Source organism: Vanellus vanellus, assembly GCF_965231255.1.
Source record: "Vanellus vanellus genome assembly, chromosome: Z".
Lineage (NCBI taxonomy): Eukaryota > Metazoa > Chordata > Aves > Charadriiformes > Charadriidae > Vanellus > Vanellus vanellus.
The window spans coordinates 31,574,816-31,601,054 of record NC_138908.1 but is presented as its reverse complement, the minus strand read 5'-3'; the positions used below and the strand labels follow the sequence as shown (position 1 = coordinate 31,601,054).

Sequence of the window (26,239 nt, the reverse complement as noted above, 5' to 3'; positions counted from 1 at the left end):
TTTGGAAGTGAGCACAAACTATTTTATGCTTTTATTTCTACTTGTTCTCATGGATATGTCTTCCATTCACTCTGGAACCCACACAGGCTGAAATCCTGGCTCCGGAAAGCTGAAATGGCTGGTGACCACAAGAAAACCAACATTTCCCCCAAATTCTGCCTTAAGGTTAAACATTGTGTGTGTGTGTGTGTGTGTTTATGTACATGTGCGTAGGTGTATATGTGTATGTATATATATGTGTATATTTATATATGAATGAAAGATAAAACAGATTTTTTTTTTCTTCTTGAGGAAGGCATCTTCTTGAGGAAGGACATGTAGCCATGTCCTTGAGAAAAGCCACTGAAAAGTGTAGTACCCTATAAACTCCAGAGGATGATGCTTTAATGCCATTTTAGATGATTTGAGCAAAAGAGAGTCCATTGTCATTTAAGAAAAACTGTTGTAGTTTAACCTAAGGGGAAGATGTGGCAGCTAGCTGAACAGATCTCTAGTGTTAAGGATGATCTCAATTAATCGCCAAGCATTTTACTGGACTTTTTTTTTTTTCCAAAGTTGGTTTCACTAACGCAAATACAAGTTTTTAAGTGTGTGTACTACTTTGTCCCTAGATCTTGGCTAGTGATAAAGATACATCTGGGAGATCTGTCATACACAAATATCCTTCCTAAGAATCTCTGAATCTACAGAACCAAAGCACTGGGCCTTTGGGCAAACGCTCCTCAATGCTCTCTGTCATCCAGACGGTAACAGTTCATGTCTCCACATGGTGGCACTGAATGCCAGGAGACAGCAGGGTCTAGCCCTGTGAGGAATAAATTACTTTCGTTAACCAGCAGTAGGGAGATAAGTTGTCTGCCATGTGACAAATAAATGCTAACCGTGCTTTAAAAACCCGAGAACTGCTAGTCAGTCATGAATCTGAACAGAAAAGCTCAGAAATGGTAATGAAAAAAGTACATTTAGCTTCTTTTAATGTTAGCAGTGCAGTAACTTCTGCCTAAGATTTTGATTGTGTTTCAAAAATTGTTTCCCACTGGAACTGCTGCCCCTGAAACAATACCTTGAAGATAACTCAGGTATCTGTGCCCTCTCCTGTAGCTAGGAACCAAGGCCAACTACTTGTAAAAAGTAGTCTTGCAATTTGAGGGGAAGGTAGTAAAATCCCATTGAATGTTTATCTTAAATTGTTTGGAAATATTCAGAGAATAAGTTTGCATCAAAAGAGCCATGAAAATACTGAAAGTATTTTGCAGATAACTTTAATCTGGTCATGGAGGTCTTATATGTAAAACTGGCTTTTTAGTCAATTTTTCTTTCTATCTAAACAAACCAAAAAAACCTCTGATTAAAAAATCAAAAAGGTCATTCCCCCGAGGTGATATTAGTTCCCGTCTGCAGGAAATCTCCCAATCTCTTATCCTTCCTTCTGTGAGGGAATTTTTTCCTGTAGATGTTTCTTTAATAGAAACAGTCAGCTCTTTTCAAGGCCTCAGAAGTGTTTTGGTTTCTTTATTTCTTCTTTTTTTATTTTAAAATTTATTTATTTTTTATTTTGAGAGGGATTTTTTAGGATGTAGTTCCAAAGAAATCAAAACACACTGGAATGACAGTGTTAGACAGGTATTTTAAAATTAGAGAAGTTAATTAAAATTATCTGGTTTTAATACCCCTCTCTATTTCACATTTAACCCACTCCAAAGCACCACCTCTTAGATCCTTAGGTCGCTGAAATGCATATAAACTCAGGGAAGTATAACTAAACCACAACAACTGAGTATTTAGCCCCTTGTTTCAGGCCTCTGGAGGAAATACTGGAAATAATGCTTATGTACTGGAAGGTCTTAAATAGCGGCTGTAGCAGATAAAATTCATGCCCATTACTTCCACTACCTGTATTTATCGGTATCACATTTCTCTTTTCCAACTTTGACTCCAAACTGCTATGACAACTACTGCTGACAGTGCTTCTCCTGTAAGTCAAATAATATGCAAAAATTTGCAAAACTCTTCTTTCTCTTATACAACAGAGACTTTATTTTCATAGATTTTGAACTAAATGGAAAAGAAAATATTATCAGCTTTCGGTATTTCTAAGAAATATGTATGGGAAAAGGCAAACCTACTTAGTATCTCAGTGTTGTGGCTATTTGCAAAGACATTTAGATAGTGTGCATTTAGCTTACAGATAGCCCATTAATTTCACTTGACAAGATGTCGAGGTCGAGGGACATGGTTCTGCACCTCTAATCCATTCTTATGAGACCCTATCAGGAGTACTGTGTCCAGGTCTGGAAGATGATGAGCCACAAAGATGATGAGAGGGCTGGAGCACCTCTCCTATGAGGACAGGCTGAGACACCTGGGGTTGCTCAGCATGGAGAACAGAAGGCTCCAGGGAGACCTTATAGCAGCGTTCCAGTATCTGAAGGGCGCCTATAGGAAAGGTGGGGACGGATTCTTTATCAGGGAATGTAGCAATAGGACAAAAGGTAACAGTTTTAAATTGAAAGAGGGTAGATTTGGATTAGATATTAGGAAGAAATTCTTTACTGTGAGGGCGGTGAGACACTGGAACAGGTTGTCCAGAGAAGTTGTGGATGCCCCATCCCTGGAAGTGTTCAAGGCCAGGCTGGACAGGGCTTTGAGGAACCTGGTCTAGTGGGAGGTGTCTCTGCCCATGGCAGGGGCATTGGAATGAGATCATCTTTAAGGTCTCTTCCAACTCTAACCATTCTATGATTCTAAATCTGGTAACGTTATTCAGAGCTTCGTCATCAGCTTAGGCTAATTATTTCTCTACTCTACTAATAAAAAGGTAAATGTCAGGTTACTTTCTGTTCCTATTAACCCCATGCCTATTCCTGCTCAGGAATGTATGCTTTGATACAAAGCTTCCACTTCCTTCAGTGTGGACTGGGAGTCTTGGGAAACAACACAAAAATGAGTGTTTCATAGGCTATCTGTGGCATTTACTCCCATCCTGTCACCGCTGTGGAAATACAAGTTATGGTTAACAAACAGTCACAATACAGTCATTGAACAAGAGGAAACACCTGGATCCAAGCACAACCATCAAGGAAACGTGCGGCTCTTGTCCATTTGTCCATTCCAGACAAATGCTGAGAGGCTGCCTGATCCCAGAGTGGTTGTGAGGAAACCCTATTCCTAACACCATCCTTATGGGAAAAATACCAGCCCTCATGGACTTGAGAACAGATCTCTCCAGAGGGAGCACCCATGCCTGACAGCCACAATTTAATTACTTGCCAAATTGGTTGGGTTTTGTTGTTGTTGTGTTGTTGTTGTGTTTGTTTTTTGTTTTTTTTTTTTTTTCTTTTATCTATTTGCATGTCCTTGGTGGCATGCAGAAGAGGGGAGCTTCAAGGAGGATGGGAGTCACATCCTACCCCATTGCATTTTTTCAAGTGTCAGAATTTCATGTTGTCTCGAATAAGCATGAAAACCAGAGTCTGAAATTCTCCACAGAGGGAAGTTCTGGGAGAAAAATACACTTCGCAGCAATCTTCCAAAATAAAAGTAAGCAAAATACACAAAGACAGATGAATTTTGTGGTAGATTTTCTATTCTGACAGCATTTGGTGCCATGAGTTAAGTGATTCCATCTACTGGCAGTTATATATCTATACTAATAAACTTGTATGTGCCCTGTCCTGCATACTTTCTTTCAGCCCAGAAACAATTTTATAAAAAAGTAATCCTACTCCCTTTTGATATTTCTTCACAGTTGTCATTAGAAATTGAGTATTGTGGCTCATGTGGGTACTGGTAAAGAACGCTAAATAATGTAGTAATAGTATTCCAATAGTTTCAACTAGGGACATATGAAGATGAAGTAGTTTTAGCAGAACTTTAAAACAAAATGAAACAATATGAAACCCCAAAATATCTATATTTAACATGTTCACACTGCAGAATTTTTGATCTCTCATTCATTGATTTCAATAACAAGTATAAAATTAGAATGCACTAATCTGCATCTCATGTTGTTAGCTTACTTTTAACATATTAAAATTAGAACAATCTGAATTTCAACCAATTTTGTAGGTAAAACTGGAAAAATCAGACTAATTCGTTTATTAAGGACCTAGGATAGACTGTGGGAACTCAAGAGGATGGTTCTCTCCTAATGCTAAAGTTCTGCTTATATTTCTATATTAAATTAGAATTATGTGTTCCTCCAGTCATCTTGTGTTTTTCTGGAGCTCTATGGACTTTCTGAGGAAGAAGCAAATAATGAAAAATCAGTGTAGCAACTTACAAGACTTATTGCACAGCTTTTCCTGATTGCTTGTTTAACATTTTTCCCCACGGATATCAGTAAGATTTTAATTGGTTAATTTTATTATTTAATTTATTATTCAAGTAAACATCTGAATTATCTTTTGATGCTGGGCTCACCTGTAACCCATAGCAGCTCATGGAACTCAGAGGCATATCTGTGGTCTCTAGAGATGGCTAGCCATATAAAGGGACACCAAGAACCTAATTTAACTGCTCTAAGTAATTATCTGGAGTACTTGTACTCATCCTGTGATCAGATACATACTTCCAGGTCTTTCCTTTCACTTGTTAGTCAATTCTCAGCTTCAAGCAGAAGTTTTTTATTTGTCTCCATATGCATAGCAGGGGTCTCTGTTCTGAAATTTAATCCCATTTCAGTTACTTGTGTCCTCAAGTTTTCTCACTTCTTACATGACATCTTGTTCTCTCTTCACAAACATCTTTGTGCTCTGCCTCTCCTATTAGTTTTATTTTAATAAGTGTATTTTATATTTTTGTGTTCTTACTGTCTTTCATATATGGACTGGAGAGGAAATGCTGCTATTACTAGAATGCTCAGTTATTCGTAGAGCTAATATCCAGTTTTATTCTTCACCAAACATTATGCCAACAAAAGGCCATAGTACTTCTACTTGCCTTTGCTAAGGGCATAAGCTGAAAACAGGAAATACCTTTAGATTGTTTCTTAGTTCTTCTTCCACGGAAGATCTATCAGCTTAGTTTAAGTGACTTAAGGACTCAGGTAGACTCCATCCTTTGAGAAGGCAAAGCTTGCCACCAACCATCTCTCAAGGATCCAAACACAGAGCAACCTAGTTATTTTGTTCTGTTGTCCTACTTTTGTTGTTTTCCTCCAAGAAGAGAATGACTTCGCTTGGAGATAACCTGAATCTTGTCTTCTTTGTCCATCCCCCACAACACACTTGTGCTTGACATGTTCTTCCCTAGAACCAGGGCTTTAATAATGTCATTTGTGAGAAGGCCATTCTGTGTTGTGGTTTCTCTTGAGCCTTTGCCTGCCTAGTTCCTCTTTTCTTGAGCCCCAATCCCTGTTTTGTTGAGATTTGCTTCCTTTCTTGTCTCCTTTGATGCGTACTTTTCCGTCAGTTGCTGCTCCTTTCTTAGGGGAGCAGCAAACCTGTTTCCCTGCTTTGATTGTTCTTTTATTTTTCTTCAACATTGTGATTGGTTTTCTCTTGAAACTATCCTTCTCGATTGGTTGCTGTGTAATGAATCAGCAGTTGCCTGCAGATGGGAGGATGCCGATATAGTTAAGTTTCATCATTTTCTCCATCACATCTTCAAGCCCATATCTAGTTTACTATTGTCTCCAACTATATCTGTGGTCACACTTGAGCCTGTGAGTTTTAATATGCTTATGTAGAAATGCAGTTTTATTAGGTACCTGCTTCAGGTTGACATATGTCCCACATGATCTTCATCCACTGTCTTGTGCTGCCTTAGCTGTTTTTTTTTGTCCCTAACTCCCAAGAAACTATGACATTTTCTTTAAAGATAGTACTCTTCTGGAAGTACATTTTCAAAAACATATTGGACAAGACCAAAAGTTATTCTCTTTTTTATTGTTACTTTTGGTCATAAGGACACTGGGAAAACAGAGAACCTATCCACAGATATCCAGTGGATATCTTAGCAGAAAAAAACACAGCCTTTTTCATCAGATCATTACAATTGTGCCGTAAAGTCAGTCACAGATTCAGTGATTCATGGTAAGTAGTACACAGCTCTTGTTTAAACGTTAAACTATAAGGGACATCCGATGTGGAGTTCAAAGCACTTCCAAACAAACTTAATCTGAAGAAGCGGTCTCATAATATGGTGTCTGTGTTTCTTGCTGGGTAAGGACAGAAATAACAGTGATTTATGATACTGCTCTTCTGAAAACCAACTGAGCCCCAGGACTGTCAAATTAGATTAAGGTGCAAAAAGAAGCTCTCATAATAAGGTTGTGTGGTTTCCCTCTGTGTGAGTCAGAACACCACTTGAGAGCCTCCAGCTACTCAAAAACTCGCCTGCTTTTCTTTCTCACCAAGCTAAGACAATGCTGCCAACTCCTGCAATTTAATTATGGCTATTTGATGTTTTACTTAAAGCCTGGTTCCTACTGGTGTGTGACACGTGAGAACTTCAGCTTCCACTTAGAGAAAAATGAAGATTCTAGCCATCAAAAGGCAGAAATAAGCAGGCAAGTGGGATCCAAATGCATACAACCGGCTCATGAAATGGAGAAGGAGGAGAAGGAGGAGGAGGAGGAGAAGCATTCTCTGCTGAATGTTAGACAAACATCTGCCAGAATAATTTTGGTGTAATTGGTTTCGCCTTGGGAAAATCTCATGTTGGCTTCAAATAATGGGACTGAAAAGACATCAATTTCAAGTTTTGTTTGTAATTACAGGAATAGGCTGTGAATGGGACAATGAGATTTGCATCCCTATTTTTATGTTTTAAAGAAGACGTCATTTTGGTATTTTTAGTGAAAAAATACGAAAGCTTTAGTAAGAATTTTCAGAGAAACACATTTCACTGGAAAAAGCAGTGTCTGCAAGATCATAATTATCTGCAGGAAACCATATTATCCTGAAATAAAAGTAAATTGAGAGACATTTGATGTATTTTGTTACACAGTTTTAGAGTTTCTCATTATAAATATCCATCAAAATAGTATCCTAAAAATATCTTCCTTCTCCTCTTACTGAAGAGGCCTTCTCTGTAGCATTTTGCTAGGATCATGTGCAGAAAAATGAAATAGTTCAAGTCTACCAAGAAACCTGCACAGCAGGTTTTTCTGAACTGGGACTGAAAAACAATCAAAGAGAATGTAATAATATGCCCTCTCAATTGTGATAAAGAATTGGATGAAACTTAAAGATACTGAATTTAAGGCAAAGAGAAAACATTTATGTGAGCAGTTAGAATTCACTGAAACGAAAGACACTTAGACAAGCAACACAGCAGGATAAACAATAGAAACAGATGATTTTGCAGCTGTTTTTAATACCTACAGTTATTGCAGCCAGCCATGGCAAAGCAAGGTTGCATTTCATGGTGTAAAGGCATTGCCTTGCTAAAAAGCAAAGAGTTTAGTTCAGGTGAAGTGCAGCCGACGCAGTAGCTGTACTCTCTCCCTCCGGGCTTTCCCTGAGAAAGCTCAAGTACCACTGCAAGGTGAACTGCAGTGTCAGTGCTGCGAAGGCACCCTCATTGCCTCACAAATGTGAAAGAGGCACTGATGAGCAAATGGCAGTTAATCAATCTGTTTGGTTTTGTTTTTTTTTTTTTTTTTTTTTACAGGATGGCTGCTCTCTATCAGGCTAGGGCAACTTGAAGAAGATGACTCAAGTGCAGCTATTTTGCACAGATTCTCTACTAGGGGTATAGATCAAGAGGATGCTAAGTTGTCTCTGTTGACTAGAAGCAGATGCAATTGCACGTGCTAAAATCCTGCAGAGGACAGCAGCTTCGTTAAGGCCTTCTGATAGGACCTGTGTCAAGAAGCACTTCCGAGATGGCAGGGGAGGTGGGATAGCAGGGTGAGACCGGGAGGTCTATGCATGCAGATTTTCAGAATGCCCGGGCACAGGGAGAAAATGGAAAGCAAGATTAATAGGTTTGTTGTTTTGAATAAGTAATTGCAAAACCCCTGGAGGGATAATCACGGAGCACGTAGACATCTCAGAGGAGGGGAGAAGAACTGCCTCTTAACATGCTGTGAGTCTGGGCGAAGAGGCTATGATGTGTGACCAGGCACAGCTAAGTTGTGGGTTGTTCTTGCTCACCGCTTCAATAGGAAGTATTTCAAATAATTTCTGATAGTAGAAAAAAGACTGACTTTGTCAAATAAACCGTCTGACCAACATTAACAGCAATATTGGCTTCTGAAAGATTCATGCTATTAGCTACACAATATGTAGCCCAATTAACATTTTGTTTTAAATAAAAATCCAGAGGTCTCTTTTTGAAGTCACACGAGGATTTTGCACAATATCTCGTTTTTCTTGCTGTTTGCTGGCAGTAAAGGAGTGAATTAGAGTTAGTGAATCAATATTAACTTTTTTCATGCCCATTAGATGTCCCACCAAACCAAAGTTTCCTTGATAGAGAGCAGGGCAGATACTGTCATACCATTGCAGACCCTAAGAGGCAAAAGCTTGCAGACTCTAGTTCTGTCAAACCAGCTTCTTTTATAAGCTTCACAATTGCTTCAATATTATTTTGTATCTTAGGTTTAAATGCAATTAATGTTAAATGTAGTTTTATCATCTGGAAAGCCTTAAGGGCAACAGAGGTCTAATGTCATCAAAAAGCTTTATTGCTAAATGCTTTTGCTCATGAAGACTGTGCTCATGGAGGCAATGAAGCACTCTTTTGGTAGTATGAAAACACTGAAAAGTGTTAATTGCTGCAAGCTGCAGTTAGAAATCACCCCTGTACCTGCCTTTGACAAGGCTGCAGTCTGCTTTTTACAAGGCTGAAGGTTGAGATGCTGGAAGTTGGCTTTCAAAATGCTGTATCATGCAGTGGTTGAGAATAATCAAAACAATTTAGGAGTATAGAAAGTTTTAAAAAATATAATGGGTGTTTCGCAGCTTTATGATATGAAATGAGATCTCCCAGAACAATGTTTGTTGTCCCTCTCTTTCTTCCTTTGGTTTTAATCTTTGACATATGAGATGTATCAAATGAATCATAGAATAGCTTAGGTTGGAAAGGACCTTGAAAGCTCATCTGGTCCAACCTTTTGTGGGAAAGGGAGCCTAGATGAGATTATCTAGCACCCTGTCCAATCACATCTTGAAAATCTCCAGTGATGAGGACTCCAGCATGTCCCTGGGGAGGCAGTTCCAGTGATTGATTTTTCTCACTGTAAAAAAATTATTACTTATTTCAAGATGTAGTGGTTTCCATTTCTTATTAAAGTAATTTAAGAAGGCTAGAGAACATGAGGAAGACCTTTGGATATTCCTTTTATTTTTCTTTAAATGGTAAAGTAACCTTCTGGGGACTTAGACTTACCATATTATATCAAATTTAAAACACCACAATCCCATTTTTCACTCTGCAAGTTTGTGATAGAGAAGCCACCTCCCAAAACTCTGGCACTGGAGTTTTCCCCTCAGTTTTATACTTGTGCTCTTGCAATGAGAATATAAGAAAAATGGGGCCTCTAGGAAAAGGTGAGCTTCCATCTTCTTATTCTCTTGCATGATAGCAGACGTACAGACACCTACACCAGGACAGGGTACTTCGCAGTTGACAATGTGACTGTTGGTGCAGACAAGGGGTGTATAAATAAATAGTGCAGAGAAACGTGGGTATGGATATCTGGGAGTCTTGCAGTTTGGCATGATAATTCTGCTCCTTTACCAGAAACGTCTTCAGTTTATGGCTTGATTACAATCCGAATGCCTTAATATATATTTGTGTTTGCATGCATGCACACATCCTGTTAGCTGGTACTTTCTTGTGGCTTCTTCCCCAGTATTTTGATACTCAAAAGACTCCTGTCCTTTCCTTTCAGTCATTAGACTCTTCTCTTGCTCTCATGTGCACTGCACTGAAACCATGGTTTTTGCAATTAACTGTCCTTCAAATGTTCTCCCTCTTCAGCCTTCTATCCTACAGCTTCTCCCTAGCTCCTTCTACAGCTTATTTGCACCTCTCTTCACACATGGAGCCTAACCGCGAACTGCTGAAACACCCTGGTCCATCTGTAGCCAGCTCCCTTTCAACCTTGATCTATTACAGTCCCACTGCGTATCTGCTCCTCGAGGTAACCACAGCTGCGGCACACCCGTGGATCCTCCCATCTGTTTTAATCTCTTCCTTTGTCCGTCTCTAAGGAGAAGTGACTGCATAGTCATTTTCCTCCCCAGCTTTGCAGGAAGGCTTAGGATGCAGTTTCAAGCTGCGGCTAAGCCAACCTAATAATAAGCTGCTGCTGAAAGAGGCAGTCCTGCTCCTCTGTCTTCAGGTTCCCCGCTCTGTGCCCATCTCTCTTGAGATGCTAACTGATCTGATGATAACTTTTCTTGTTTTGTTTCACTTTTTATTCCCCAGATGGATTTTCCGTACCTGATTTATGCTGTAGTTGCACAACAGCTGTGTCTGATGCAAAGGGAGTGGTGGCAACCTTCAGGGCTGGAAGGTGGGGTGGGGGACGAGTTTGCCCCTTTTTGGCTGTCGCTCACACACTGACTTTGCTGCGGTGTGGAAAGTCTCTCTCAAAGCAAGAAGGAGGGAGATAAACGTCTAGCTACAGATTTTCCCAGGAGAAAAGGTCATCAGTTCCTTGTGCCTGGTGACTGCAGTGGAAGGAAGCACCAAGTGATATGGGGAACCTGGACAATGTTATAGGAGCGAGTGGCAAGGAGGAGGGTTAGCTTCCTTTCACTGCTGCCTATCCAAAAGCAGTCTGCAATAACTTAGATTCTGTTTGTGATTTTGGTAATTTCTCATTACTGCTTCAAAGCGAAGGGAAAAGGCTGAAAAAATAGTGTCATTTGAGTTCATCACTGATTTTTTAAATATCAGCCTAAAATTGCTTTTCAAAATAGGAATGGGTATTATTGATATGTTAGCACCTATGATTTAAGCTAAAGGGTACACATTTTTAGGTGTATTTCTATTAGTAAATGACAAATTTGTTGATATGAAAAAATGTAGTAGTACACAGGGAAGCTTTCATGCTTTTGAAATATCTTTTTGAATGTACATTTGAGGACCTGGCATACTTTTCCCTTCAAGAGCATGCTACCTTTTGTACAAAATCCTTCAGATTAATTTTAATTAATGTGTTAAGGGCCTGTCAGAGGAAAGATTTGTTACCACCTTTTAAAATAGAATTAAATCAGTTGCCCCAATCATTAATGTAAATTAAATCCCGTGTTAAATAGCTCTATTGTCTGTCTCTGTGTGTCTCATTATGTGGGCTCACATGCTTTTAACTTTAATTAAGGAGACTAATTTTATTTTCAGGCGATTATAAATTTCACAACGCAGGACAGTAAGAGGTAGCATTATGATATGCTAGTTATGCTATTTGGGAAAGAGCATTGCACAACTAATCTTTTGTCATATTAAATCATTATGCTCACATTTCAAATGTATTGTTTGCAGCCTTTGTGCAAGTCGTATTCTCTCACACTAAATAACTGCTTTTATGAAAATTTACTTAAATTACCTGATATTATATTCTGCTGTTTTCAATGACAACACTTAGCTGTGGGGGAAAAAGTTCCATTTTGGCTGTGTCAGTGTGACCTGTTGCCCTGCTGGGTGTGTAAAACATTCATTATGGAACTTTTGCAGTTTTTACTGAAAAAGCACTGCCACCTTTGGCATTTCTGGGTTAGCCAGAAGAATGACTTTGATTCCTTTAAGGCCCTAATTTAACCAAAACAGTGGATAAGAATCACTTGGGTGTTCCCAGCTTCCTTGGCTGGAATTCTGTAACGTATTGTACAGAAATTTTAACTATATGGGTTTATTTAAGGGATCTACCTCTTCCTTTCATGACACATTCTCAAAGGATGACATCATTGTGAAAAGAGGCAGCTTTTGTAAAGGAAGCAGGATTCTTAAAAGGGAAAAACATACTCATCATCCCAAATTGCTCTAAAGGTCAGCAGTTATATTCCTGGTACACTCAACCTCTCTGCTGAGACAATCCTGTCTCACTTCTCAGCAGTAGTTCTCAGTTCTGCAAAGTTATTGAAAATCGGGGCAAAATCAAACAGCGAGAAAGCCAGCATCCTGCTCATTAAGCTCTCGCACGTCTCTTCATGATCCTTATTCCAAAGCTCTGTATGTTATTCTGAGATGAGTTTTAAGGAAAGCTATCTAATTTGGGAACAGGCATACTAGGTAGTGTTTATAATTTCTTAAACAATAAAATCTGATAATGTTGTTACTCTGTTTTAATTTTTTTTGGTGGGACTTAGACATAAAATGTGCTTTGACTGACATTACTAAACTGCATTATACCAAATCACAATTCCTATATAATGCAGTGATGTCTTTTGGAAGGCATCCTGCTTCAATCTCTTAATCTTCTGCATTACAGTTGTAAAATTGCACATTTCTTGTTTAATGACTGATAAGCCTATGGATTAAAGATAGAACTATCTGTACACTTTTATTTTGCTGTGTCCGTGCAAGGTACAAGTTTAAATTAGTGTTTTTCTGGACCTGCCAGTCACAAAGTATCTAGTACTCTCTTATGTGCAGACACCATCTGAATTTTACACAGCTGCCTGCGTCAATCAACTATAGGAAGAGAAGTAGAAGTTTTTACAAACCTTTATGTTTTGGCAGCAGAAGTGCTGTCATGTTATGTTAGGTGTCACATCTAGGCTGCATTAAGGCAAAATTGGGAAGTAGAAAAAAATGCAAAGAAAGTAAATTAACTCTGAAATCTTGACTCTTACGATGAATTATGTAAATTATATTAGGGATTTTGCTCTTTTTTTGTTATTGCTACAGTGTACACTAAAGAATACAAATGAAGGAAAAATAAATCACTATCAGTGCAATATAATTTGCAAACACAGCTTCTGAGGTACTAGGGAACAATGAGTTTGTGCATTGAATGCCACCTCTGGTTTAAGACGATAGCATATTACACGGCATTCTGCGGTGGCTGATCCCCATTCCTGCCAGCCTTCAATGTCAGTCAGAGGTGAGTGACTCAATTTGCACTTCCAAGGAGTTTGAAAGCAGGACAGGGTTTGTTAGCTTTTGTGGCAAAACCAAAATGGAGACACTTAGGAGGAGTCTGAAATGGGTGTCATGGGGCACAGTTGCATAAAAGTAAAACGCAGAAATAGGAATGTGAGAGCTTGATTTAAAGCTATATGTATCATACTGATGCTTTTGTTACCTCCAGAGAAGGTGCTGTCACCCCACAACTTATCCTTGTTCCCTTTTTTCCTCTCCCTTCTCCAGATATAACAGCCCTCGTCGCCCCGACGTTTGCTATTTTCACCTTGCTCTTAGCCAGATTTCAGAAGTCTCTGTAGATTAGAATCATATAAACATATGTCAGTGCTGACCATCAGAATATGAATGGTATTTACACTGAATGCAAAACAAAATCTCTCCCAACTTTTTCTGGCCAAGATGGGTTTCCAGGCTCACTGGTTTGTGCTCCGGTTGGTGCTAAAAATTACAGCAGTAGATGCAAATGTGAGATAACCACTTATATTAGGACAGGAAAGCAGGGAAGCTACACAGTCTGCAAAGTCAATCTCAGCTATAATACCACTTTTCCTTCAGACATCTGAATATTTTACTCTCCTCAACCCTTTATCCTTCCCACTTTGCCCTGGCAATGGTAGATACTTGCTGCACGGGTTGAGGCACCCTTTAAAAAGGCACCAGGTTTTTATTGTTTTCGATTTTCCCTGGTCCCACAAAAATGTGTCAAAAAGAACATATATGTGAGAGCTCAAGCAATTGCTGTGGAAAATGCTGGCTAATATTTGGATCACACAGATGAAATTCCAGTGTAGAAGTGTGCTAAATAAACAAGGCAGGAAAACAGGTCGTGCCGTGTCACCGTCTTCTTCTGAAGTTACCATAAGGGAGCCATGTGTGCTCCAGATAGTTTTACTAATAAGAAGTTTGGAGTGATGTTTCTTGCCTGCTACCCTCAGAATATGTCTAAACTACATTGTTATTTTGAATGACCTATGTCAAGGAGGATATTCATGCACCTTCACGTGCCTGCTAAAGAAATCTTCCCCATGCATGCATAAAACAAGAAAAGCAGTGGAGTCACCCTGAAATGACAGTGCAGTTGACTCACAGGCATGAATATAACAAGCGGGTTTATTTTGCTAAATGTCTTTTGTGATGGAGGTGAGGGAGTGCTGGTGGTAGCGCTGCAGGGCCTGGGAGGAAGAGTGGGGATGGGAACCTCCATGTTCTCTGAGAGATGCCTGATCAGACTCTGTGCCTGCGGTCAGGATGTTCGCAGCACCTGACAGTGTTCCAATCCTTCCAGCCAAATGGATGTCACAGGGAAGGATGCCTCCAGATGTTAGGGGCAATTAAAGCCATCTGCATGGGGAAAAAAAAAAGATTCAATGTGTTAAGCGACTTAACTGGTGACCCGTGGGCCAAACACACCTGGCCTACCCCCACTTTCCCAGGGGAGAAGAGGAAGGCTGTGCTGGGCTGCAAATGCTGCTGATTCAGCCGAAATCTTTCTCCTTTGCTTTATCTTTACCAGCCTGACACAGCAAATCAGGTCTTGGCATTGGCTATGAGGGTTAGGGGAGCTCAGTAAAAACACCTGGGAGAGCAAGCTGTGCAGGAAAAAATAAGTTGCCCAGTCCTTTTCCCTCTGTGTAAGTATGGTGGCGGAGATCCTGCAAGTGGGACACCTGCTACTGAGTATGTGGCACACTGCTGCTTGTACAATGGGTGGGAAGCAGCACTTCAGGGACTCCCACCTCAACCTCCTGAAAGTAACAGATCTGTGAGTAGACAAAAATAGAAGCACACTAAAAAGTTGGCAGCAGTGTGTCTTGACTCGCAGTGAATGTCTCAGGACTGCATTTGTGGCTTTTAATCAGAATGTGGTTTTTTCCTGAAGGGCTGCCTTTATTTACACTTTTTTATGTGGATATAGATTTTGGAACTGAAGCACATCTAAATGTTAAATGTAATTATCTTCAAGTCTTCTTTTTCAAAAAGTTGTTAAGAGTAAAACACAACTTTATAGCAAAGCAAGTCAAGGCTATGGAAAATATTTTAATGATACTGGCTGAGAAAAACTTTCTTTGAAAAGGAACTTTCCTATTAAATAGCTGGAGATGCAAATTCATCCCATTACTAGTGCTGTAGGAAATTACCTGAAATACCAGTGTATTTCTGATGTTTATTTCAGAATTTCACATTATTTTCATTCAAAGTCATATGTAAAGCATACTACTTTCAAATCAAGTAAGAATCCAGCAGTTTGAAGCCTCTGGGGTTGGAAGCCAGGATGTGATGTGCTCATTGTAAGCCTTACAAGAACTGACCCTATAGCATCTGTTATACTCGAAACACATACCCAAAAGTTTTAGCTGCCTAAAGCAGCAGTAAGGGGACTATGGTAACCCTAACTCTGAAAATGATATCCAAAACTCTCCCTGGCTAATAACTGCTTGAACTCACTAGGCTGTCCTCCTGTCTTCGCTCTCTGACCGATTTGGACAAAGACATGCCAGGGCTTTTCCACTTAATTCCTGGCTCCTGCTTTAACCTTTTTGCGACCAGATCCTACCAAAAGCACTGCATACACCTTCTGTGGAGTCCAGCTCACACATTGTGGCAGCGATGTCAAGCTTTTATATGTTAACCAGGTGACTCCCAGGACTATTTCTGATTTTTTTTTTTTTAATCCAATGGCTACTTAATATAAAATGCATATAGATAGGAGCAAACCTCCCTTTCTGTGGGAGTTCCCTCATTGCTGGATTATAGAGTCACGGTCTTACAATCTGTCTTCCTGTAAGAAATGAATCATTCCTTCTTTTCTTGCAGACTTGCTCAGTTTCTTGAGCTGAGTGGATGACAATTTGTATCACAATGAGAACTGTTTAAAGGGAAGTATGTGATGAAGAGTTTCTTCATGACAAAAAGGTGCACCCCAAAGAGCACACCAGCTTGGTGCAGTAATGTGCTACTGAGTCTAAGACTTTGTGTGATTTGAGAGTACTTAAATGTAAAATATAAACCTTCTGTCTGATGTTATGAAATCCCTGTGCCAGAAATCTTCTGAGAATGTAATCCAGCCTCTTTTGTCAAGTCTTGTCATGAATATTCCAGACAAGGAGGGGTTACTAAACCCTTCGGAAGTTGCTTGCTACAGCAATGGGGTGGATCAAACCTAGCTGTGCAGAGTTCAGGTTCAGAAAGTGGAAAATCCCCAAAGAACTAAAAAGGGAAATCACAAGCTGGCTCTTGAAAGTCACAGAACGAGAGATGTTGATGGGAATAAGGGAAGCGTAGGAAGGGGCCCTAGGACACCCTTTTTGAAGCTCGTCTAGAGGAATAGATCCTGAGGGATTCAGGGTGTGCAGGAACATGGCATCAGATTGACCTATGCCCATGCATGCAAAGGAGAACAAGGAACTGAAAAATGATCTCTGAAATGTTTTCCTGCAGAGACAGAGGTATACCCTGATGTGAGCACAATGCATTTGTATGGCAGACTGCCTCGTGGTTTATACTGAGGTGTGTCCTCATGTAACTACTCTGCAAAGCAACGTGCTGGCAACTGAAGTCCTCACATTCGCACAGAATATTTGTGTGCACCAAACCTAGGTCCCTTGATAGCCCTCATTACCTGCTTACCCTGCAAAGGACAAGGTGCTGAGAGAGGTTTTTATGTGACAGCAAGAGGAGGTGCTTTCCTCTTTGTTTATAGTTGTATAAAGCATGAAAAGCCAGACTGTGCCTGGGTTTAAGACAGACCACCCCCAGGGTGTGTGGAAGTATCAGGTTGTCTGCCTGGGTGTCCACGAAATGACCATCTCTGCATTGTGGTAATCCGGATGGCAGCTTTACATCATCTCGTGAGCATATTTTGTCCTATTACATGCACAAAGCCATGGTCCCACACTCCACAATGGTGACCCTGCCAACCACAATGCATTTGGCAGGGTTAATGTTTTAAAATAAAGGATGCTTCCACAGGAAACCTTTGAGGGGCAGAGAAAGGAAGATAATTCTTGTGAGTGTCAAATCTATTGTCCTTACCAGAAGCCTGAAGGAAATATGAGAGGAGAATAATATCCCATATTCTTTTTTTTTTTTTGTCTATGAAAATATGGAATATCTGAAAACTTAAGTTCCCTGTAAGACATCAAAACAAATGACATTCTGTCACCTTAAAATGGTTTGGGTTCTCTCTGTGTGTATGTGTGCGTGTGTGTCTGCTTGCTTTTAATAGAAACTCTCAGATGAAAAAAAAACCCACCTTTTTTTAATCAGCCTATCTGACTGACATTCTAAAACTGACTTCATTTTTCTCATGGGAAGGGAAAACAGGAACTTTCTTGCTTTAGTTAGATATTTCCCCTCAAAATAAAAAGCAACTATATCAAGGCCAGTTTTAGTATGTAGAAACAAGTACAACTCCCAGGGCAAAAATCCCTAGATAAAAGTTCAGAGTTAAGCAGTAAATGTTACTGATTATATCCTCTCCCATTGCAAGGTCAGTTTATTTTCTAAGAAAGTACACCATTGGTGATCATAAAATCCACTACAATTTCAGAAGTGTAAAGAATTAAGGTATTCAGCTGAAGATCACAAATTGTAATCAATATTCAGACTGACAGATAAAAAAAAGAGTTAAGTGGCATTAAAAAAACAGGTTACTAATAACGATCAATAGAGAAGAAGAGAGAAGCACTAGCAGATTCCAGGTCTCATTTTGCAAAGTTATGGGAATACCCTGTGGGTTTTTTTTGTTTGGTTTTTTTTTTTTTTTTGGTACACCTTTCGAATGTTAATGTTGTGCTGAAGATGGTTTCAGACAGGCAGCAAGACGGCTGCTGTACTCAGCCAAGCAGAATCCATTGAAGAGTTGCTGAGGCAGAACTGAAATTATAGCCTCACTTTAAAAAACTGACTGTATTGTCAGCTAATTACTCTAACACACAGATAGGATTCTCATTCGAGTTTGTGGTTGGTTTTTTTGTGTGTAAAATTCTAAGCCTTCAAAAGGCAGCTTTTGAACTTGGGTATTCACCGGTTCCTTGGCAGTCCCTAATCCTTTATGCTTAGAAATAGAAGAAAGGTGCAGAAGAATGGAAACTAAAGATACTTGTAACTACCTGTAACTGCTGCAGTGGGAAATGGGTCAAGTTCCCTCTCGACTAGATGAAGGTACTTGTTTCACAGAAATTGATTAATTTTCTTCATTTATTTAATAAAGTTATAACCTTTATATTGCATATGCCTGGCTAATACTGTCTATTATGTCCTACATAGCAGGTGAGGAATACTAACATTAGACTTCAAAGTAACAATAATTAAATTAATGTATTCTGATTATATTGTTGTGTATTCCCTGTTTACTTTCTGGAAAGTATGTTACAATTCATCTTTTACTGGTGCCCAAAAGGATAGCATAAAATCCATTTCTTGTCATTTTGAGCTGCAAATATTTTTGGTAAGGATTTATGACTGTTAAGACAAAACATTTTCAACTTGCTGATTCATGTAGGATCCAGACTATAAGGATATTAGCCATGTTACTGGCTTTAAAAGCTTCAGCATTTTTGGTTACCTTATTGTTACTATACATTTAAGATATTCACTGTGGGGAAAGGTTGCAATACTGATGCCTGTGTATCTATCCATATGCTCTCTTTTTAAAGGAGAGTGTATACAGAGGAAGAAAACCTGTCTGTTGGGTGCATGTTTCAAACTATTGCACAGATTCCTGGATGGTGTAAATATATCGATGTTTCACAGATTGTACCTCCAGATCTTCACAACTAATACCTCATAAAGCTAGCTATTACTTTAGCGAATACAGTGAGTAATTCAAGTTTCTAGAATAACTTTGACCTTTTTTTTTGTGTATAAATCATCCTCACACAGCTTGTGTAGAGGAATTCAAAATACTATGTGTGCACATTAACACATTAAAGGCAAGCTTGCATTTTGAACATTCCACGGTTCATTAAGTAAAAGTGAGGTGCATGATATTGGAGAGTGTCTACAGAAAAAAGAACAGATCCCTTTCTAGCATTGTTTTGTTGCTAAAATTAACCCCATCAACTTGCCTTAACAATGTCAACAGCTAAATGGTGCACCAAAGGGCTCTTTTTGCACACGAAGATCTGTCCTTGAAAGCTGTTGAGAGATGATGAGGATATGTGCCTGCAGGGGAGGGCAACTTCAGCTTGACATCAAACTTGTAAGAAGAAAAGGATGAAGTATAGGTGAAAAGGGCATTGTTAACACATCCATTTAAACTGTGCAGCAAACAACAGTACAGGATACAGTATGAAGGAACATAAAACACTTTTGGGCTCAAGAGAAGGGCACATGTTTTTCAGTTTGTTAGCCTGGTACTTTTTGTAATCAAGTTTTATTTATTTAAGGTAGATGTAAAATGTCAATCACAGCAAGTGAGCTGTGAGTGCATGGAAATATCTTTGCTCAAATAGTTTGTGTACAGATGTTTGAGCCTGAAGAAACTTGTCATGTGTTTTTGTAGCTAAGGAAGTGAGTAATCAGTGAAACTAGTATGGGTGGTATAGGAAAATCATGCACATGGTCTTGGCACAGCTGTATGCTTGCTACATTCCATGAGATATTTCATAATGGAAAACGAATTGCTCCACTAATATAGGATACCTGCATACCAGTCATACGTTGTGAAGCACCCAGTGGAGCCACAGGACCTTGTGATCAAGAAGCGCAAAAGAAAGTCTCTGAGTATTGACTTAAAAGAGAGAAGAAAATATCCTGTTTAATGTGTTTAAATGTTTTGATGTTTAATGTCTTGATGTGTTTATTGCTTAATTGTAATTTTTATTGATCAAATTTTGCAGGGCCAAAAGTGTAAGTGCGTAAGATGGTAATTAAGTCAGCAGAACTGTATAGCTAGCTGCAGTAGCAGGAAAATTGGCCCTGTGTCGAGTTAGCAAGGCTGCAAGGCTCTGGGGCTCGAATGGTTTTCTGCTGGTCACATTTCTCCTTTGAACATGATTGTTTCAGAGGCTTTTCCATTTGTGTTTTTTTTGTGATTTGCACAGAACGTTGTGCAGTGAATGATCTGTCAAGAAATAGCAATAAGCAGATGCTGCCACTCTATATGGTGTTTCATTGTTAATGTTTTTAATTAAAATATTTGCTTTAAATCCATGAACACATAGATTGAGTATGTCACAGTTCAGTCTGGATGCCTTCAGTAGTTTCTTAAGTTATCAGTTCCTTGGTATTTTGAAAGACAGAGGGCCAGCAATGCTAATCTATGTGTACCTCTGACTGTATTGGAACAATTTATGGCAACTGAAGGGCAGCTCCAGAGCTTCTGTGTGTCTCAGAGTATTTGTGCTCTATTGCAGCTACAAGGATGGGATGATATGCAAGTTCATGAACAGTTAGGATACAGAAATTGGCAAAATGGGTAGAAGTAAGATTCTACTCAGCAAACTGGGATGAGATTTCCTACAGTCTCTTTGGCTTTGACTATTCACCAACATATGAGTCTTTCATGAAAACAACATAAACATATGGATGTTGATATAAAATGCAATTTATGTTGTACATGGTAATAAAGAGGGGGCAGTTTAAACAGCAAAACAAAGCTGAATATAATTGTTGATGTTGTTCCTAGAGGTGCAGATCTTAAAGCCATTCTTCCCATTCCCATCTTCGTCAAAATACGAAACTTTAAACTGTAAAGCCTAAGAAAACCCTTTTAATATACAAACATTTTTGATTAAAGTCAACTTTGAAACAAATGAAATGCTGAAAGCACAGAAAGACCAATCAAAGGTGCTTTGAACAATTTTAACTCTGCAGAGTCCTGAGAATTTGTATCTTTCATACGAATGTGTAGATAGCTCTATCAACTAATTAATTCAATGACATCTTAAGTACAAAAATCTTAGTGACTTGACCAGAAAAGTTACAATTTGCTGACATTTGACCAGTTCCTATGCTCACAGTTCACCTACTGGGCTGCAGGTGGGCACCTGAAACTCTATGAAGGCTATTAAAGCTTAGGATGTGCGAAGGATTAACTTGTCAATTTAATGTCACTAATGATATGCAAGTTATTATTGTTTTTTTTTTATTTCTTTATAAATCTAGTATTTTAGACTGTAAGCACCACATCAGGGAGAGCTATAATTGAACTACCTAATGGTTGTGTGCACACTGGCAAGGAGAAATTATAATAGCAACCTGATGTTGAGTTATGTACAACTGTGTACTCATTAAACAAAAGATTAAACACATCCGCAAGGAACCCATTACAGAAAGCAATTGAAGGGGGCACCTCTGCATTAAAAAAAAAAAAAAATCAGGGCTAGTCACTTAAGTAAAGGATAATCTGTTTGTTCTATCAGTTATGATTTTATCTGAGATGTGGGAAAAAAAAAAAAAAAAAAACCAACCCAAAAGCATGTCTGCATCTAGAAAAATCTTGGTTACATCAATTAATTTTTAAACAACCTTGAGGCTTTTCCACCCATGCTATAACCTGGCTCATCTCTTAGTGATTGGAACAAGCTGAAAAGAAATTTATTCAGGTTGTGTTGTTATTATTACTATTATCTGGTTTCTATCACTTCCCTTGTTATGATCTGTATATTTTCTGTATTTGTTTTGGCTGCATGGATACCTTTGTGCTGAAACGGGTACACCTATAGGGTGCACCACACTCACGTTTTCGTCTCTTGCCTCTTGGGATCTGCATTAGAGGTGGATCCTTGAGCAGAAATCTCTGTCATGCTATTAGCAAGGGCAAAAAGCCTCTCTTTGGAGCTACTCAGCATCCCCTTCCAGCCTCCTGTCCTCACTGACAGCCTTTGATCAGTACCACGAACCCGGATGGAGTTCAGGCAGGCTGGAGCACCTCTTGCAGGGAGTGTAGAGGTTCACATGCAAGAAAATACAGTTTAAGGTTATGTTGCCATGTACAGTCTGTATAGTCTCCTAGGTACAGAATGTTTCCAGTCAGAAAGAGCCTCTGGTGCCCAGCGCCACCAGAGCTCTGCTGACACAACAGAAAGTGAGAGGCAGGGAGGAAGATGTGGGGCTCAGGAACTCCTTTAGACCAGTTGCTCCAGGTAAATGACCAGAGGGGAGGAATGTGGAAGCTCACATGGCTGTGGCCGAGGTGCTTCCAAGCCTCATTACTTGTGTCTATAGATACACTCAATTACTATCTTTAGTTACCTTCTCCTTTCAAGTCCCCATGTGCATGTTGCCAGTGGGGATACTTAAACATCATTTTGTCACAAAGCAAACGGTTAATGATCTCATTTAAGTCTTAGCTTGCAAAAGAAGTGGTCGAAAGAAGCAAAAGGCTGTGGTTATGCCAGGTATTGTGCCTTTCCGTGGAGACAAACTGCCTGCCCCAAAAAGCTTGCAATCGTTCAGTGCTATGAGCCCACTCAGAAGGCTGTCTGGAAGCCCAAAGCTTCACAAGTACATTCCTTTCAGCTTTGCAATGTAGTCTTAGTATTTTCCTGCATATAATCTATAGCATAAAAATTAGGATTGTGAGTGTGAAAAGCTGCTAATTGTAAAATAATCAGACATCTCACCTGTTCCTATAATCAGTCAATAGTGCTCACTGGTATGAAAATGAATAACTAACTCTTCTCTGTTTTATCCCACTTAGGAGCCTGCTCTGATCCCAAAGGGAAAGCAATGAACTGCATTTGCTTATTGCTGAGTCACTAATTAGACATATCTTTTTAAAATCAAGTTTCTTAAAAACTGCAAAGATACTGTGTACAGAATCCTTTGTCTATTTTAAGTCTGACATTTAAAACCAGCATATCAAAAGCTGATCTTTCCTGAAAGTCACAGATTTTCCATCTTCTGCATTTTCTCCCACAGCTATTAACAGTATTCAGATAATGCCTAGAAAAATGTCAGGAAAACCTTTCCTAAAACTCTGATCTGTGAGAGCAAACATAGTTACTGTATTGTGTGATTGCAGTTTTAGGAAAGACTGTTAAGTGTGTACAATATGTGTACAGCTGAGGACATATACTTAAATAACATCAAAACCCAGGACATAACACCTGCGCTGAAGAGCTTTCTGAATTAAGAATACCAGAAGTCTTTTAGAAGGGGGCACCACTACATTTGGCCTTCACTCTAGCATCACTGCCACCGTGATACACTCTATCTTGGTTTGTAAGTTTCTTCTTTTTTACAACAAGTTCATTTATCACCAGAATTAATTATTTCCTTCACCAGGCATCACCTCCCCCCCCCCCAAAAAAAAAAGTCTGTCTGCTTTATTAAACTGGTTGTTCCTAAAGTATCGGCTCTTCCTATTAGACAATCCTCCGCATTTTTTATTAGCCAGTAGCTGGGACAATTTTTCAAATTTTTGATTTTTCTATGCTTTCTATCATAAGTTAAATCAGGCATGAATAGCCATGCAGTTCCAATGTTTTCAATGCTTTAATACTTCTTCTATTTTGTTTAAAGTACAGTTTTTAGAACAATCCTGGCAATATGCTAGAATGACCGTGCTTTCTTAATCCACTTATACCTATTAACTGTTGTTACTGAGGCATGCTTATAAATCATTACTGACCCCAGTCCAGTGACACAGTGATTATAATCACGTTGAAGTTTCACCTGTGCATGCTGTATGCTGCATTGTGTTCTTCTATTTCTTTTCCGTCCTCTTACCATTAACACAACATGTCCAACTGAGACAGCATTGCACTCCAACCACTTTTGAAGCTTTTCTTTTCCTGAGGACACTTCACAGGTAATTTCGGTGGTGCCTATGACCAGGCCTAAACTGTGGCATCCAGCATTGCTTCCCTCCTGATGGAAGGAAAATCCAGCGTGCAAGGGAGGATGAAGTAATGGTAGGCAGACACTCCAGTCAAAGGAGCAGACGTGCCAGGCAGGCAGTAGCACAGCATATGGTCTGCTGTCTAGAAACAGCCAAGTTCAGTCCCAAATCCTGGTAATTCTCTTTATATGGCAGAGCTGGTGACATAAAAAAAATATTTTCTTGCTAACTGTGTTTGTAAGCCTGATTCTGATTTTAAGTAAGAAGAGGAAACATTTGCCCTTGAGCTAAATTACTGCTTGACTTACTTCAGGCTGCCTTCCTAAATCTTCTCTCATTTCAAACACAAATTGTTTATGCCTTTCCTTCATAAATGCTGAAGGCACTGAATGGTTGCTGCCTTCCATGGCAGGGACACGCACATTTCATTGGCCTGCAGCAGATCCTGGTCCATCCCTCCTCAAAACATTTTTGGTCATTGTGCATAAAGCCATAACTACATTTGTTTTTCAAAATCCTCTCCTCCAACTTAGGGTAGCATCAAGTGCAGTTCATCAGTCCTGCAGGAAAATGTGCATTTTGCTGTTTCTGTGGACTACCCACTGGAACAGTGTGACTAAACCCCTCATTTGCCCCCTTGCGGGGCAGAAATGTTCTAGCCAAGTCCAAATGATATGGTAGGTAAGGAGAGGTTACTGCCAGCTCAGGGTCTACTGACATTTAGTATCAGTGGCTGGATTCTACACTGATACCAGGACGGTACAGGATTTCTAACAGGTCTCTCATAAATGACACAGAGGCAAGCAGACCTGTTGTCAAATGCTTTTCCATCTCATTTTTCTCAATTAGGAGAAAGTTGTACTGAATTAAACAAACAAAAGGGCTATTCACAGTTAACGTTGCTTCCCCCTTGCCCTACAGATAGCAAAGAGCGTCTAAATGGCTTCCACCCTGACCTCAGCAAACTGATGATGAAGAGAAGGCGACTGTGGGATTATTTGTTTCAGCTTCCCTGGATGATGGATGGAGAGATATTCACTGCCACTTTGGTGCCATCTGGCAACATGACACCAAATTCTAGCATGACCCTGGAACAGAAAACAACGTTTGCCTTTGTGATTTTATTATTTATTTTCTTGGGAATCCTCATTGTTCGCTGCTTCCGAATTCTCCTCGACCCCTACCAGAGTATGCCAACCTCAACCTGGGCTGACGGACTTGATGGACTGGAGAAAGGACAGTTTGACTACGCTCTTGCTTAGAGACTAAAAATTATGGACTCTTATTTAGCACTCTGACAAAGAAAGAAAAATCCTGGCATGTCTCTTTATTTTGTTTCTCATTTACATTTTTTCAGCTAATGTTGGAGTTCCAACATACAAATATGCACACAATTAAGTTGATTTTAATTAAATACCAAAGCAAGTTAATTTTTTGAAAGTTGATTAGTGAATCTCTTCATTGGGAAAAAGATAAAGGTTGCATTAGCAGAACTTTTCATCAGAAGGCATTGAAACAATATATAGTGTATGTGATCTCTTATAACCAGGTAGGACACACTAGAGCACATCTTCTCTTGCATGGCCTCTTTATCATCAACAAGTCTGTGGAGGAAGGTGTCTTCCAAATGAGGTAAGAATGTGTTTTTATGATTTGTATGTAGTAAATCAGCTTTTCAAGCTCCAGAAGACTCTTCTTACTCTATCTCCCATGCTCTGAAGAAAAGTGAGGAAGTTCCTCATACCGTAAGATTGAAAGAAGTACAAAGCTTCAGGAGAAAAAAAGTCCTCCACGTTTTCCTGGGTATTCAATAAGATGCTCTTTCTTAACATTACGCAGTGATTAAGCTACTTAATACTAACAAATCACTGCCTGTTATCTTTGTTGTGAATAAGATACGTAATTATTTTGGCCTATCTTAGTCTTTTGTGGGAAAGCTGATTTCTATCAAGATAGGTTTTGCATTGTTCTTATAACAGCTTGTGCAAACAAATTTCAGTCTTGCATGTATTTCAAACCCTGCATTTTCATTATTCACTCAGTCTGTTTATTTGGTGTGTAGGTCCCACTGCTTTGGTTCTGTTTCCTAATTGGGTGACTGAAACATTGGTGCTAAGAATCAATAAATAACCACCCCCCTCTTCACCTATAAATATCTTTGAATGTATTTTTACAATGAAAACCTATTCCTAGAAGTCAATGTAAACAAAAACCTATCTGCATGATTGGTCAGGGAAAGAAAGATTTAAAAGATTGCATAAAATCTAGTAGAACTACTAAGAGGCCAAGTGGATGTTTGCAATCATTGTTTAGCATTGAAATACTATAGTGGTAACAACATTTGATGTACTGCCAGGAGGGAAAAGGCCATGCTCCTGAACACAGAATAGTCTTGAAAAAGGTCCT

The 26,239-nt window shown here is 39.3% G+C and overlaps 1 protein-coding gene across 2 annotated transcripts; it reads left to right on the top strand.

The window, feature by feature from the left end:
• Positions 1-25,311, top strand: CTXN3 (cortexin 3). Of its 2 annotated transcripts, none has more exons than XM_082497841.1 (2): positions 1-165; positions 24,755-25,311. In XM_082497841.1, the coding sequence occupies exon 2, from the start codon at positions 24,802-24,804 to the stop codon at positions 25,093-25,095; it is 294 nt and encodes a 97-aa protein (XP_082353967.1). In that variant the 5' UTR covers positions 1-165; positions 24,755-24,801; the 3' UTR covers positions 25,096-25,311. The 2 variants fall into 2 exon arrangements, with proteins under 2 accessions (XP_082353967.1, XP_082353966.1); XM_082497840.1 differs by lacking the exon at positions 1-165 and adding an exon at positions 10,376-10,471.
• Positions 25,312-26,239: the final 928 nt, after the last annotated feature.